Raw genomic sequence first — 14,858 nt, 5'->3', positions numbered from 1 at the left:
CGAGTCATCGTGCAGCTTTGGCTGTGGGTGGAATAGAGGTCTACTTCATGGATCGGTGGCGAATGTCCGAGTGTCGAGAGGTCCCGTAAACCTATGTCGATATTAGACCAGAGGCCAGTTTTACCAACAGAAAAATAGCCGCCAACCGTAATGTTTTGTCTAAAGACAGCTTCACATACGGAGCGTAAACGGTAAAGCCTTCTCCGCTTACGCGCCCATCGCGTTTACGCTCCGTATGTGGAGCTGTCTTAAGACAAAAAAATAAAAAAAAATACGGTAGGTGGCTATTTTTCTGTTGGTAAAACTGGCCTCAGTTGATAAACTCGTAACTCGTGTGAGCTGTGAGAGGGACATACTAGACCCAGAAAGACGTGGTGCGTTCGTTCTATCCACCTGAAGCATGCTAAAAAAAAAACGCATAAAATCGCCAGTGGTAAATCGGACACCGGTCTGGCCTGTGACCACTGACAAAGGTTCGAGATGACTATACTATCACGACAAGCTCATCAGTCACACGTGACACCCGGACCCACACTATGATGCCTACCCCTCGGCACTCAAGACAAAAATAAAAGAAAAGAGCTCACACTATTCTTTTTTTCCCAGTAACATTTGTGTATTGAGCGTCTGAACCACTGTGTACTTCAATCGCCATCAGCCCGTGCTATCCCATGAACGACACCGAACCGACCAAATCTGGTCCAAACGAACCACAGGCAGACATATCTGGTCTAAACGAACCACAACCGGACAAATCTGGTCCAAACGAACCACAGCCGACCGAAACACCGATGGTCCGACACAGTGACGGGCGAGGTCCGAATAGCCTGGACCGGCCCTGGACCGGCCACCCTCACAGCTAGCTCCAACCACTCTCTGGTATAAACCACGGTATATAGGCGTATATAGGTATAAACAGGTATAAACTGAAACTGCACCACTACAGCACAGCGGTGTGAGCCAGTGTGACGTCACGTCACAACACACGTGACGTCACCACGGCGGTACCTCCAGAACGGTGACAACGGTTTACAGACGTTTGGACGAACATACCTACTGTCTATCAAAGCAGTGTCAACGAAGGTAGCAAGTAGCAAGTAGCGACCCGTGCCCAAACCGAATTACAAGCCAACTCAAACAAAAATCAGTCTGACGCGGCGGTAAGGTACCCATGGATCTGGGATGCTCGCCGATGGTAAACACTTTTGAAACGCTTCTGGATATGAAGGTCTTGATGTGTATTGTGCCCCGTACAGCGCTGTCGACGGGACACGGTGCTGCCATCTGTTGTCGAGTTGCCGACACTGCCGCCGGCACCGGAGCGGACGAGGCACCGGGAAGCTAGTCGTCTACGTGAAGTAACGCAAGCATATTTTGCTGCTGTTGGGACGCTCAGTAAGCTTGTCTGATACAGACTTGGGGATATAGAGATTGATGGTACGGATCTGGCCAGCGTCACATCCCAGGTCTGCCTCGTGCAGGGCGGTCAGGACGGCCTGGCAGTTTTCAGTTGAGGATCCAATGAACAGAGTATACAGTTTCCTGCAGGTCACTGCCATCCTGCTGACCGCTGCCACCTCCGACTGGGTCAGGGCAGGGATGTCCGTGGGAGACCGTTTGTCTTGAAGCTCCAGAGTATGCAGCAGGGAGCAGACGTGGAGGGCGGTTAGCACAGTGTCGCAAATGACGCCAGGTCCGCGTATAGTGACGTCTTTCAAGCTGGTGAGGGCAGTCAGGAGGCGTCCCGCCGCTTCCGGTGTCACGGATGGTGACTCACTTATGAACAGCCCTGTGACTGTGCGGGTCACCAGAGCAGCCACCTGGCCCAGGAGTACGTCCGTGCCTTTCTGGATTGCCACATCTAGTCCAGACGTCGGCCATCGGGCGTGATACAATGGTGATTCAGTCATTCCTGATCCAGTGATGTCCAGCCTCCCCAGCGACTTGGGCAGCAGTCGCAGCCACTTCCCGGAGCTGTCCACGGGTGGGCTCACATCGAGCCGCTCCAGAGCCTTCAGTGGCTCCAGCAGCGCCTCCAGCTGCCAGTCGCTGACGCCGGCCGGCAGTGTCAGCTCACGCAGACAGGTGGCGTTGAAACGCGCCAGCCGGCGCAAGGCAGAGACACGCAGCTTGAAGTCGCGCAGGTTGGCCTTCTCCAGACCGTGGCAGGTGGCCGCGACCAGTCGGAGGTCGGTGTCCGTCGCAGCGGTCGGCGCCTGCAGTTCGGTCATCTTCGGCTGGTCCTGCACCTTCAAGACGAGCTCTAGGCTCGTGGCCGGCGCAGGGACCTCTCCACCGCGGGTTTGCTGATCGGTTACCTCTCGTCGACAGTCGCTAACGATATCGTCGACGGCGGACCGCCACCGACGGCAGACCCGCCTGGCGCGGAACATCTCCCTGCAGTCCATGTTGCTCAGCACCATCTTCAGCAACTCGTGGTCCAAGAGATAAATGGCAGGAGCCCATCGCGCTGCAGCCTCTCGCACGTCACCGCCCGCCGGCCCCGCCTCCTCTGCGGTTGGGGTTATGACGTCACAACTACTGATGACGTCACACTTGTCACGAGTGTCGGCCTTCAGTGAATCCACCTCCTCGCCGTCACTCTGCGAACGGTCGGATGGCGCCGCTCGTCGGCCGACCTCCAGTAGAAGCTCCTCCACAACAGTTTGGTGAGTGGTGCGCTCTTCGAGGACAGCCTGCCGCAGGCGGACCACCTCCTCACGTAGATGGACCACCTCCTGACGCAGTGTGGCGTTGTCTCCCTTCAGTGTGGTCAGTTCCCCATTCAGACGGGCAATGTCCTCTTTGTCCTCTTTATTGCGATGTGTCAGTTCCTCCTTCAGTCGTGCCATCTCTGCTTTCATCTGGATAAACTCCTCCTGCAGCTGTCCGGTCTCCATTTCTCGCCTCCACGGGCTGTACTGCCGTCTTCACCGTCCGTATTTGTCCGTCTCCACTGTCCGAATTCCCGCCTGCGCCGCCACACTTCCTAGCGTCACTGGCAGTCCCCGCTCACACTATTCTTGTAGGTTCAGTGTAGGCTGTTTAATGGATTACAATATTTTACTTCTCCATGATGAATGTTCACAATGCTGGTCTTAACTTGACATACTAATTACCTACTGTAGTTTTTTGAGCTGTTGGATTGGACATACATTATTTTTAATTTATATTCCATATGGCATTGACTGCACATTGCACTAAGTCACTCTCAGACCTCCCCACCATATCTTTTCACCTAGTCATAAGTGTGTGTGTGGGGGGGGGGGGGGAAGGTAAGCAACACATCTTGCACTGCAACCCCCCTCCCCCCCATTGGCCTCCCTGTATGTTTGAACTAGATTTGAGGGGACCCTGTGACGTGAACAGTCATAGAAACATGCAAAGTAAAACTAATGAGTCAAAAAGTCAACAGCATTGGCCATCCATCCAATCTGGTAGGAAGGTAAGAACCTATCCCTTAATAGGTATAAATCCTTCGCCAGTTGTGATGCAACATTGAAAATAACATTTGTGTGAGGTATTTTATGCATGTTTTCCTGCTCGTTTAACACAAGAACTGCTTAACTGTCAACTGAAGCTTATTTTTATTTTATTTCATTGATAGACTTTAATGGTTTACTTATTTGAATAAGTGGGATGGACGGTTCCTAGACCATCTATGGACCATGGCGGCTCTTTGACAAGTGTGCTGCTGCAGACACAGTTGAATATAAACTAAAACAAAACCCACAGCATTGTTTTCCGAATGATACATAAGCATTTTAGCAGATGGGTATGCAGAAAACAAGTTTTAGAAGTGTTAAAAATGTGCTGCTCAGGAAATAGCACAAGGTTTGAAAATTGCAGGGTATTAAATACATATACCCTGAAAAATTGTATTTTTTATTCTAACTGTTCAGTGTCTGACGTCTTCTACCTAATTCAAAATTGCAATTTACCTAATTGAATTGCAATAGGTAATTTACGGTCGAGGACCCCGTCCTGCCAGCACCACCACCTGTTTACCCTGGCCCCCCGCTGGACAACATTGACATCAGCACTGGCGCGGTCAGGGAGAAGTTGCTGAAACTCAAGATAGACAGCTCACCGGGACCAGACGGACTCCACCCGCGCATCCTTCGGGAAACGGCCTTGGTTATGGCAGAGCCATGGGCGCGTCTCTTTCGTTCTTCTCTGGACAACTCCTCCTTACCAAGTGACTGGCGCAACGATGAAATCATCCCTATCTTCAAGAAGGGAGTGAAGGACAGCCCTGCAAACTACCGACCAGTGACGCTGACAGCCGTCCCATGCAAGGTCCTCGAGTCATTGGTCCGTGACCAGATGATGTCCTACTTGATCGAGACGGAACAGCTGAGCAACCTGCAACATGGCTTCAGACAGAAGAGGTCGTGCTCCACTCAGCTTCTCGAAACTGTCGAAGACTGGACCCGTGCACTGGAGGAAGGTGACCCTGTGGATGCCCTTTACCTGGACTTTAGTAAGGCGTTTAATTCTGTGCCTCACCAGCGCCTGTTATTGAAGCTCCAATCCTGCGGCATTAGGGGTCGGCTGCTCGAATGGATAAGGGCCTTCTTGACTGACCGACAGCAGCGTGTGTCGATAAATGGGGCAAAGTCAGACTGGGTTCCTGTCACCAGTGGCGTACCACAGGGAACGGTCCTGGGCCCGTTGCTGTTCCTGGTCTTTGTCAATGACCTGCCCGCTTGTGTCTCGTCAGGGCTAAAGTTATTCGCAGACGACACGAAGCTGTACAGAAGTGTCGGCCAGGCTTCAGAGTCGGAGGCTTTGCAACGAGACCTCGATGCCCTGCTCGGATGGTCTGAGAAATGGCAACTTCCTTTTAATCAGTCGAAGTGCAAGTCTCTTCACCTAGGTCCTCGAAACGCCAATCACCTGTACCGTATGGGAGACACTATGTTAGAGCAGACGTTGGTGGAAAAGGACCTGGGGGTCAAGATAGACCACCAGCTCAAGTTCCGGGAACAGGCTGCCGCAGTCGTGGCCAAAGCGTCACACATTCTGACAGTCATTCGTCGATCTTTCGGAGTAATTGATGAGACTACGCTTCCAACACTCTTCCGGACCATGGTTCGCCCCCATCTCGAATACGCCAACGCGGTCTGGGGACCCTTCAACCGAGAAGACCAGAAACGCATTGAACGGGTACAGCGACGGGCCACGAGACTGGTTGCCAGCATCCGCCACCTGCCATACAAGGAGAGACTCCGGAGCCTGAATTTGCCATCGCTCTACTATCGGCGCCGACGAGGCGACATGATCTCGGTTTACCAGGTGCTTCGACGGGGAGTGGATGTTGACCCATCTCAGTTCTTCACTGCGGCGACGACGACCAGAACTCGAGGGCATGAGTGGAAGCTGTCCAAGCCAAGGGCTGTCTCCAGAGTGCGGCGGAACGCCTTCAGCATACGAGTCCTGAACGACTGGAACTCTCTGCCATCCGCTGTCGTCGATGCGCCCTCAGTCAATAGCTTCAAGGCCAGGCTTGACGAACACTGGGCTCACGCCAAGTACACCATACATTCCAACGACTGATGCAGTGACACACTGACACAAAGCTCGTCACGTCCGGATCCAAGAGGCCAAAAGGCCTTCCTAAATTCCGCATTTTATAAGTATAAGTATAAGTATAAGTAAGGTAATTGATACCCCAACGAAGGCACAGTATTGGTATAGGACAAAAGAAAATGGATAAATCATCTTCACATGAAAAGAGGTGCGATGAAGCAAATAATTCCAAATTTAGCATGAACAATACAAAATAATATCAAATTTCATCGAAATCAATCGAAATACAAATAAAAATAAAAATGCGCGTTATTGATTTGCGCCTTAAATGTATGACCTGCGCCATTTGACTACAATCCCCTTTTGGCATTTTCATTTCTCAATAATTGATGCTTTAATAGTTAAATTTTGTTTTAATTTATTGTCAGGTTTAAAATTACACTTCATATGTATTTTTAAGTATTTTACAAAATACAACAATAATACAAGCAGAAAAAATAATAATAAAAATCATGGAAATAATAAATTTAGCATCATCAAAACTCTTTTTATGCCAGCGATCTAATGGCGACAAACTGACAACCTTCGAGAAAACTTTCAATGGACCGAAAATGCCTCAACGCTTGTGGTGAATGAATGGTGGAGTGGCCTTGGGTGGAGTGCCAGCGCCCAGTGGTTCGGAAATATCAAGAACGGAAATTGGAAAACCTGATAGACCTTGTCCTAAGGCTTAGGGATTCCTGCAGGGTGTTTACTGGTCTGTTTCAGCGTGCATGGTCACCCTAAGTATATAACTGGTACGTCTTTCACCCTGTTTTAATGCCCTCGTTTTGATGCTATAGGTAGCATGCTATTCATTTATCATTTTCACTAGAGAATTTGATATGAAAACTATGGTTAATTCTTACGTATTTTATTTCAGTCTTTTTGATGTTTGCTGTTGTCAATGTTTTTACATGTCAGCATGTCCTGCTTTTATTTGATTGTACGCCATTCCGGCTCTCGATTTTGCTTTGTGATGTCAATAATGTATGGGTAGTTCAGGCAAATTGTGTTTTAGCTGCCCTGCAGTGTTTCATGATCTTAAAATTGCTCATTTTTGTTTTGTGTTTGTTTTTAGGCAGTGCAGTATAATAGGCTAATGATGGGAATTGGAAATAACACTTGAAGTTTTATATCATAGGTATCTACTTTTGGTGCCAAGAAACATTCCAAGTCATTTATTAAATTTAATGCATTGGTGATGTTGATCACGTGAGATTTTGAATGGACTACACTATATATGCTAGATATTAAGCTTGTCCTTCTTGGAGTGCTCTTTTTTGGTGCAGCTGCCACACCCACACCCTATCTTATTGTATTGTATTTTGTATTGTCCAAACTCTGGTGAGGATCTGGTAAACTTTCACTGTTTTAAGGCAGCTCTTACGCAGGAAGGAAACAGCCAAAGTACTTTGAAAGCATGAAACAACAAATCTGAAATTCCTTTAAAGGAGTACCTCTTAAGTCATAAATAACAATTTTTTTGATTTTTAATCTTTTTTATCTCTGAATTAACAAAAGAGTTTTATGTGTATTGTTGCAAAGCTTAAGTGGTAGCTGGTAATGTTTTCAGGCATCTGCCATAGCATATTTTTTGCTCATAAGATGTTTGCCTAGTGTAAGTTATGCTTATAAGAGTTGCCTATGACATACATGGCTTGAAAACTTTGAATGCTATGTATTGTGCTTTTTTAGTTAGTTAGTTGGTGCTTCTCTTATTCCATTTTTAACAAACATTTAGCCTGTACATTTGTAATGAATATTACCATACCCACACCATTTATATTTTGTCCTTAGCTTTTACTTTGGTTCAACTATGCCAGCCTTCTGATTAGTTACTGAAGTGACTGTCTATATGTTATCACAAAGTAAACTGCTCTAAATCATCAAAAAATATTTGTCTTTCCTAAGGCCATAGATCAGCTAGGGTGATTGGTTAAACAAATAAATATCTGATGTATTTTACACCTTGTGGTAATGCAGGTCCTCTGCTTCTGCACCAGATTAAACTGACTCCAGTGACACCAGTGTGCTACATGGTGCTACACCAGTGTCTGAATTCTGATCTGGTGATAGTCACAAAACTTGGTACCGTAAAGTGGGGCTATTTGAGACAGTGGGGCTATTTGAGACAGTATTTAAAATCGCTATAAAATGAAGATCGTTTGATTTTTATGCGATATTGTTGCTCAGGGAGGTGTGGAATCGAGCAGGAAATCGCCTGAGCAAAAAATTAAGCATAAATTTTAATTGTTTTTTGTTTTATAGCAATTTTAAATACTGTCTCAAATAGCCCCACTGTCTCAAATAGCCCCACCTTACGGTACTGGTATTTATGGCACTTTTAGGTTTGACCTGCACAAGGTCGCAAAATGGTGTAGATACTCTAATGGAAGCTTCTTGCCACCATTTTAGAAAGAAGGCTGTAGTTTTTCAACAATTGAAAGTTTTCATTCTGATACCCGGCCTCCTTAGTTGTAGCAACCAGTTTCTTACTTTCATTACTAACGGCTTTGTAAATAGCTATCTGCAGCCAGGACAGTGGCTGTCAAGCTGCGTGTTCTTCTACTGAAATCGTTACAGGATACAGAGGGGACAGGCGATGTGGAAGCGATTCTCTGTCGATCTGTTGACCAGCCAGCAGCCACGCCACTGCTCTGAGACGGGAAGGCAGCGTCTGGGTCCCGACCCTGCGTCGGGCGGCGCTCCGCGGTCTCCCCGCCGTGCCGCCGCTGCCGTTTGTTTATGGTCTGAGCGCGAGGTGACAGACTGGGCTTGACATCTACCGGGAGCGGTGGGGACGCGCTCCTGTCTGCCACCGGGAGGCCATTCTCTCCGCGCTGCTCGGACGCTCTCTGCCGCGGGCCGGCGGGCGCGGCTCGCCGGGAGTGTCCGGCTGGAGACGCCGGGGGGCGGGGCCGGCGCGTCTCCGCCCGGCAGCCGCCGCTCCGGCCTGGCCCGGCCCGGTCTCCGTCGCCGGGCTCGCGGAAGCGGTGGCCGGCCGTGACGTAACGCGCGCGTGATTCAGCGTCTCACGCGGAGTGCACGCGGCGGTGTGCACTGGCCGGTGGCTCGGCGGCTCGGCGGCCGTCGGGCGCGGCGCAGCGCGGCAGTAGTGGTGCGATGGCGCCCAGCGCGGGTGCCGCCGGCCGCCAGCGGACCCAGTCGCAGGCGGAGTCGGCAGAGGCCAGTGCCGGGTGAGTGAGGCGCGGCGCGGTGAGCCTGTGTAGAACCACACGGAGGGTGTGTGCCGACGGAAAACGAGCTCTCATATATGTATCCGTAACTGAGGCTATTGAAGTTAACGCGTTACACCCATCGGTATCGAATGCTCACCGAAGAAGCTGAGCAGGAGCCAGGATCGGATCATTTTTGTCTAGTTCACTGCGCCAGACGGGTGGTTTTTCAAGGGTATGATTTTTTCTTCATATAATGACACAATTGGCGGCTGGCGCTTTATTCTCTCGTTTGGCGAGGAGGTACTGTTTTCCAGCCGCATCTCTAAATCACAAATGACAACTTAAAATGACTGGGCTATGGACTTTGGATATGATAGTTGGGCTATGGACTTTGGATTTGATATGTTTTGCTGGTCATTGCTTTTTCTGGCTCAAACGCCTTCCTTCTATGTGAGTGACATCTTGTATCGATGCAAGGTACTTTGTTTCCTTTCGTATGCAGTATTGCAGTAGGTATAATGAAGGGCACGACTGCAGCTAACAACGTGTGCACGTTTGAATGAAGCGTCATTCTTTACAATTGGCATACGTGTCCGCTCTAAGTCCACCAAGAAATGATGAGTTTTTGCTTGGCTCTCCCCTTTGTTAGCAAACATCATAACAGTGAGCCGCTGTCACAGTAACAGCTGTGACAGTTTCAGCGGTGGCAGCGCGCTGCCATGACTGGCCCAGCTGTCAGAGTTCCAGCGGTGGCCGCGCGCTGCCCCTGTCGGCCCAGCTGTCACAGTGGCAGCATTGTAGTGGCTGCGTGCCGCCCAGCTGTCTTAGTTCCATCGTTAGTGGCGTGCTGCCCCTGCCAGCCCAGCTGCAACAGTTGTAGCTGCCCCTGTCGGCCCAGCTGTCAGTGGCAGCAGCTGCCGTGTGCTGCCCCAATCGGCTCCCGCCGAGCTGCCCCGCTGTGGCGCCGGCCCCGGACGTCCGTTTCCGCCTTCCTGGCGGCTAAAAACACACGCCATAATCTCCCGCTGTGAGCCGGCCAGGAGGAAAACCGACACCGGTGTGGGGTTAGTGAGCCGGCGGTCATACCCAAGCCTGACTGTGTTAGACTGTCGGCATCGCTGGTCAGTGGTCAGTTATAGCAACAGTCCAGCGGTGCGGCTGAAAATGCAGATCGAGCGATGGCAGATCAGCGCCTGAGCCTAGGTCAAGTCACGACCGGCCCGCGGCCGTCCGTCCTGTGTAGCCCGGCGAGGTGTCGTGACTGACCAGCTGGTCTGCTAGCTGTACCACTGCCATTATGCAGCGCCCACCGGCGCCCAGCAGGGCACATTATGGACAGTCGTGACGCATTAACACTGGTGTCAGTTATGCTGGCAGCCGGATCGAGTTAGGCTTACAGCTCTGACAGGTCACGGTGAATTAAAACGCCCCCACCCCTGTGTCAGCGGTACTGCGCCTGTGTGAACCGACAACGGTATATCCATCCGCTTCCGTCGTTAGCTTACAGCGTCAAATGCGAAACTTTTTCCCTGCCATTCAACCTTCTATTATCATGTTTACCCGTGTGTCGCTATCATCGGTTATATAAGTCTTACCTGTCACAAATCCGGACAGGTATCGTTGACATTGGATCTATAATTCTCCTTTACTGCTTTTGCGGTCTCCTGTCAGGATATTTGGTATGAACTTCACAAACCCATCCCTATACCTGCTCCACACCCCATGTGGTATTCATGTGTGTCAACTGGTGTCGCACTGCTACCTTACCGTCCTCTGGTGTGCCGCTTCTGACTGTGTTTCCCTCCTCCGTCTGGCAGGGGGACCGCAATGAACCGGTCGGGCTCGTCGGACAGCCGCTCGTGGCGCGTCGGCACCCTGGGACGCACCCTGGGGCGAAAGGACGCCGCGCACAAGCCGCCGCCGGCTCAAGGTAAGAAGTCAATGCAAACCCTCCGCCTCGGTGAGGTTGGGGCTTGGGCCGTATCGGCTTAGTAGCAGGAGATGCCACACTGCTTCTTCTCCCGGCGGGCTGGGGCCTGCGAATGTGAGAAACATGGTGGGAGGTTATGAAACACACTATAATCTAGGTTCGATGTAAAGACCTGCTAACGAACACGAATTGGTCGCTGATCGTCTAATATGGTGGATGGGTGGTGGGTCCACCGTCCACAGTTTGAACCCACCTGCAGCGCTAAATGCCATCAGCCGTACTTTCCAGTACCGTGACGTTTCCGCGCTGTGCAACGGTTAAACCACACCCGTCCATATGTCAATCCTACACCACACCTATTCCATGCCTATTTCATGCCTCCCCTGTCTGTTCCCGTGTGGCTGCTATGCCGCCCGCCAGTCACTCTCGATTCCCAACCGTAACAGGCGGCTGGTGCCAGTGTCATGCCGGCAGTCAGTTGAACGCCGCCATTGTCGGTCGGCCGTGAGTCACGTGGTTTGACGGCAAACAGTGACGATGACGCGAGCGCTGTTCGGCAGCCGGCTATTTCGTGTGCAGGGTATGACGTATTTCGCGAGCCGACGTCACAGGCGGTGACGTCGGCTCGCGCGCGAGCGGAGCGCCAACGACAAACTAACGGGAACCCTCCGACACCCTCGGGGCATAAACCGCGGAGTAGCATATTGAGCGACTCTTATAAGGAAAATTCATATATTTTCGTTTCTCAAATGATAATCAGGGTGTCTCTTACCTTTTTACAAATCATTTAGGCTTACCTAACACTTCAGTTGCCAAATATCTGCAATTTATTCAAGCGAAGGTATTTTCAGTAAATATCAATGGTATAGACCGAAATCTTTGGAATAAAAACTCCAACCAACAGAAATAAAAATAACTCAATTTATTCCAACCATTTCCTCCAAATAAACAACATAAAAACTCACTTTTACACGCATCATTCATAATAAAGCATACTAACACGCCGGTTTTGACAATTGCGGCGTCGAGTGGCGCGCTGCTAGCGCTCTTTTTCGATCGCAGAGACCCTGCACGCGCGCGAGCACACTACGTCACGTCCGGGGGGCACAGGTATATGAAAAATCGCAGTGACGTAACACTTTTCTCGCTTCTCATTGGTCAATAGCCCGTTGCCGGGGTAACGTGCACGTATGTGAGCGCGGGCAAGAGTACTAGCCGGCCGCCGATCAGGGCTGCGGTGACGTGATGACGCCCCCTCTGTAGAGTGATGACTAGCCCCCCCCCCCCCAACCCCCCTTGTCCAGCAATGCAGGGTGTCCCTGTGTTATCCCACTTGCGCCGTTCCTAGATATGCTGATTGGTGGCGACATTTTGTCTCTGTGCTGTTCTGAGAAGGCAGCCTTGATGGGCGCTGCGCGCTAATTTACAGATGGTTAGCGTGATGTGCAGAGCAGTTTCATTTTATCCAACCAGGGATGACTCAGTAGTCAGTGGGCTTAGTGCTCCACATGGATTAGAGAATAGAGATGTAGGCCGAAATGCCAGTGATAATTATCAAATTTGTTCGCCCATGCAAACATCCTTGTCAGGCGATAATCTTCATAATGACATATGTTCATTGTTCAGCCTAGCCTATTTCCGCGAGTTCCTCAGTTTTGGTTGAAAATCATGCTAAGAAAATGTGTCGCATGTGTTTAGTACTATGTGTCTTGGGAGCATCTCGTCATCATCTCGTCTTCGTCATAGGAGCGAGCCGAGCCCTCATCTGATGTGCAAACACATTTCACATTTGTATGATTCAGTTCGTATACTGGTCATTGAGCATGGTTAATGCTGAAAAACAGCGAACATCTGTTTCTGAAAGTTTGAAACTGACGCTCGTTACGTAGTCACTTATATCATGACATAATTCCCTTCTACCTACCAGCGAACAGATGCTATGCCCGATTGATATCCATTCTCTGTACGAACTCTATGAAAACGGACCATCACGTTCCAAATGCATCATCCAAGCGGTTCAGCCGTGTCCTGAACTCTGGCTCGGTGGCTCTGACCGGCGCGTCCCGTGACCCTTGACCTTAGCGGCGTCCTGCGCCGGACCCTGGAACCCTCCCAGCCGGCCGGCCGGTGACGTCATCGGCCCGCTGACGACTCGGTTACTGGGCTGGGTGACCGACGGGCGGCTGTCGGAGCGACGGACCGGCGGGGTTGGGTGCGGTCACAGATCAATTTGACCCTCAGGAGTCCCCCAGGTCCCGGCCTTTTAGCCGACCTCTATGTGCCATGTGGAGAATCAGAGATTATGGCCTCGTGGGATGTGACCTCTCGACGGTCTCCTGGGTTGCGAATTAGCGGATAAGCTTTTTGAGCTGTGATGGGTCGACTGACTCATGATATTGGACCTGGCGGGGCGGGGCGTGCCGTCAGTTCGGCACCGTCCCATTACTCTGCTCCACCCTCTCATACTCAGCACAGCCTCGATGGGTCGCCTGAGGCCAAGCCGGGCGGGACCGCTCCCCTGACCAGCCGGAGAGAATCGACCGGTCGTCGCGTCGCTGTCGATGACCTCGCGCGGCGTCACAGGGCTTCGTCGTTATCGACGGGACGACTGCGGTCAGCCCAGACAGGGGGCTCAGACAGGGGGAGGAGGTCGCGTGCCCGCTCCGCTGCTGGAACCAGCTGATCACATGCTCAGCTGATATCGATGCCGAGTCGAGGACTGCGCGGGTAGGATAGCACACAGGACGGAAACGATAGATGGAGGGGCAGCCCGTGTTCGGGAAACTGCTGACAGACATGATACCGAGATGAATGATGGTAGGTGGTGGTGAGAGATGCTATCGTTTCAACAATACCAGGGCAAAAGTTTGGAGTTCGGGCACGAGACGGATGCATTTGCAATAAAGCTCCAGCTAGCAATATCCCAGTTGCAGTCAACACGAAGACCACAGATAACAGTAGTGCTACTGTTATCTGTGCGAAGACTCAAATAGATAGTTTGCTTTATAGTAGCCTCTCTGTTTAGTTTTGCCATGGTCATTTACGGATACTACATCGGTGTGTAAGAGGCTATCCTCTGTGTGGCAATAGCCTCCCTGTAGAGTGTAGACAGCGCTCGGCGGCAGTGAGCGGGACCGCAGAGGTCAGTCGGGTGGGGCGGCGCCTCTGCCGGTGCCGCAGAGACCCGCCTGATGACACCAGTGACAACGGCTGACACGGCCGGAGAGCCGCCTGGTGACACCAGCCGACCCGGCCGGAGAGCCGCCTGGTAACATCGACTGACACGGCCTAAGGGCCGCCTGGTGGCACCAACTGACACGGCCGGAGAGCCGCCTGCTGGCACCAACGCCGGAGAGCCGCCTGCTGGGACCAACTGACACGGCCTGAGAGCCGTCTGGTGACACCAACTGACCCGGCCGGAGAGCCGCCTGGTGACACCAACTGACACGGCCGGAGAGCCGCCTGTTGACACCAACTGACACGGCCGGAGAGCCATCTGGTGACACCAGTGACACTGCTGACACGGCCGGAGAGCCGTCTGGTGACACCAGCCGACCCGTCCGGCCGCTCGAGGCGTCTATCCGAGCTAAGTGGACTGAATCGGTCCGACAGCCGAGCGGACGGACGGCGGCGGCGGCGGGTCGGACGTCTGACCTTGATAGCCGCCCGGCCCGTCTGCTGCTGCTGCCGGGCGGCCGGGCGGCAGATAGCCGGCTGATCTGTGCCGGAGCCGGGCATCCGTGATCGGTGTGTCGTCCCGCGCCCCCTCCCCCTCTGCCGGGGCTGCCCGGGCAGGAGGACCCGGCTGGCGGCGCACCCGGTAGTGTTGGGCGGCCTACCGCCTCCGGTATTCGATCGGCGCCCATCAGCCGGATGCGTCTCTGGCCGCTGGATACCTGCCGGCTGGGGGGCGGGCGCCGGGACCGGTCAGGGCGCGACCGGCGGGCCATATGCGGTGGTCATCAGGGTCACAGACCCGCCGCATCGACCCGGACAGGCTGGCCGCGGCTGGACCAAACAGACCATGGGGAAGTGGTATGCACGTGGGTCACTTCTGGGGAACTACCGTTCGGCTTTCGCTCAGCATGATATGATATTCATCAAGTAGTAAATTTTGCTCACTTTGTTGGCCGTAACTGTCCCCCGTACTGTGCAGTGCTCTACAATTTAGCGAC

General features: G+C 52.0%; 2 protein-coding genes across 3 annotated transcripts in view; one reads left to right on the top strand and one right to left on the bottom strand.

The window, feature by feature from the left end:
• Window positions 1–413: 413 nt before the first annotated feature.
• On the bottom strand, window positions 414–5,824 carry LOC122366848. 2 transcript variants are annotated; one of them, XM_043339485.1, is made up of 2 exons: window positions 5,731–5,759; window positions 414–2,972 (listed from the first exon to the last, which is right to left on the bottom strand). In XM_043339485.1, exon 2 carries the CDS (start codon window positions 2,898–2,900, stop codon window positions 1,350–1,352), a length of 1,551 nt encoding a protein of 516 aa, XP_043195420.1. In that variant the 5' UTR covers window positions 2,901–2,972; window positions 5,731–5,759; the 3' UTR covers window positions 414–1,349. The 2 variants fall into 2 exon arrangements, with proteins under 2 accessions (XP_043195420.1, XP_043195413.1); XM_043339478.1 differs by lacking the exon at window positions 5,731–5,759 and adding an exon at window positions 5,783–5,824 and having other exon boundaries at window positions 415–3,137.
• A 333-nt stretch (window positions 5,825–6,157) lies between these two features.
• The window catches only part of LOC122367042 (protein disabled-like), a 37,019-nt gene continuing 28,318 nt past the window's right edge, over window positions 6,158–14,858 (top strand). The window contains exons 1-2 of the mRNA XM_043339816.1: window positions 6,158–6,329; window positions 10,571–10,683. Coding sequence (XP_043195751.1) covers window positions 10,581–10,683 — 103 coding nt within the window. The 5' untranslated portion in view covers window positions 6,158–6,329; window positions 10,571–10,580. The remainder of the gene's footprint in view (window positions 6,330–10,570; window positions 10,684–14,858) is intronic.

The sequence above is a fragment of the Amphibalanus amphitrite genome, unplaced genomic scaffold (genome assembly GCF_019059575.1).
Source record: "Amphibalanus amphitrite isolate SeventyFive unplaced genomic scaffold, NRLGWU_Aamphi_draft 000030F_arrow, whole genome shotgun sequence".
Lineage (NCBI taxonomy): Eukaryota > Metazoa > Arthropoda > Thecostraca > Balanomorpha > Balanidae > Amphibalanus > Amphibalanus amphitrite.
The sequence above is the reverse complement of the archived record's forward strand: the minus strand, read 5'-3'. Positions and strand labels throughout refer to the sequence as shown.

Coding starts and splice junctions, on each gene's coding strand:
- LOC122366848 (XM_043339478.1), bottom strand. CDS start 2,900: ATGGAGACCGGACAGCTGCAGGAGGAGTTTATCCAGATGAAAGCAGAG.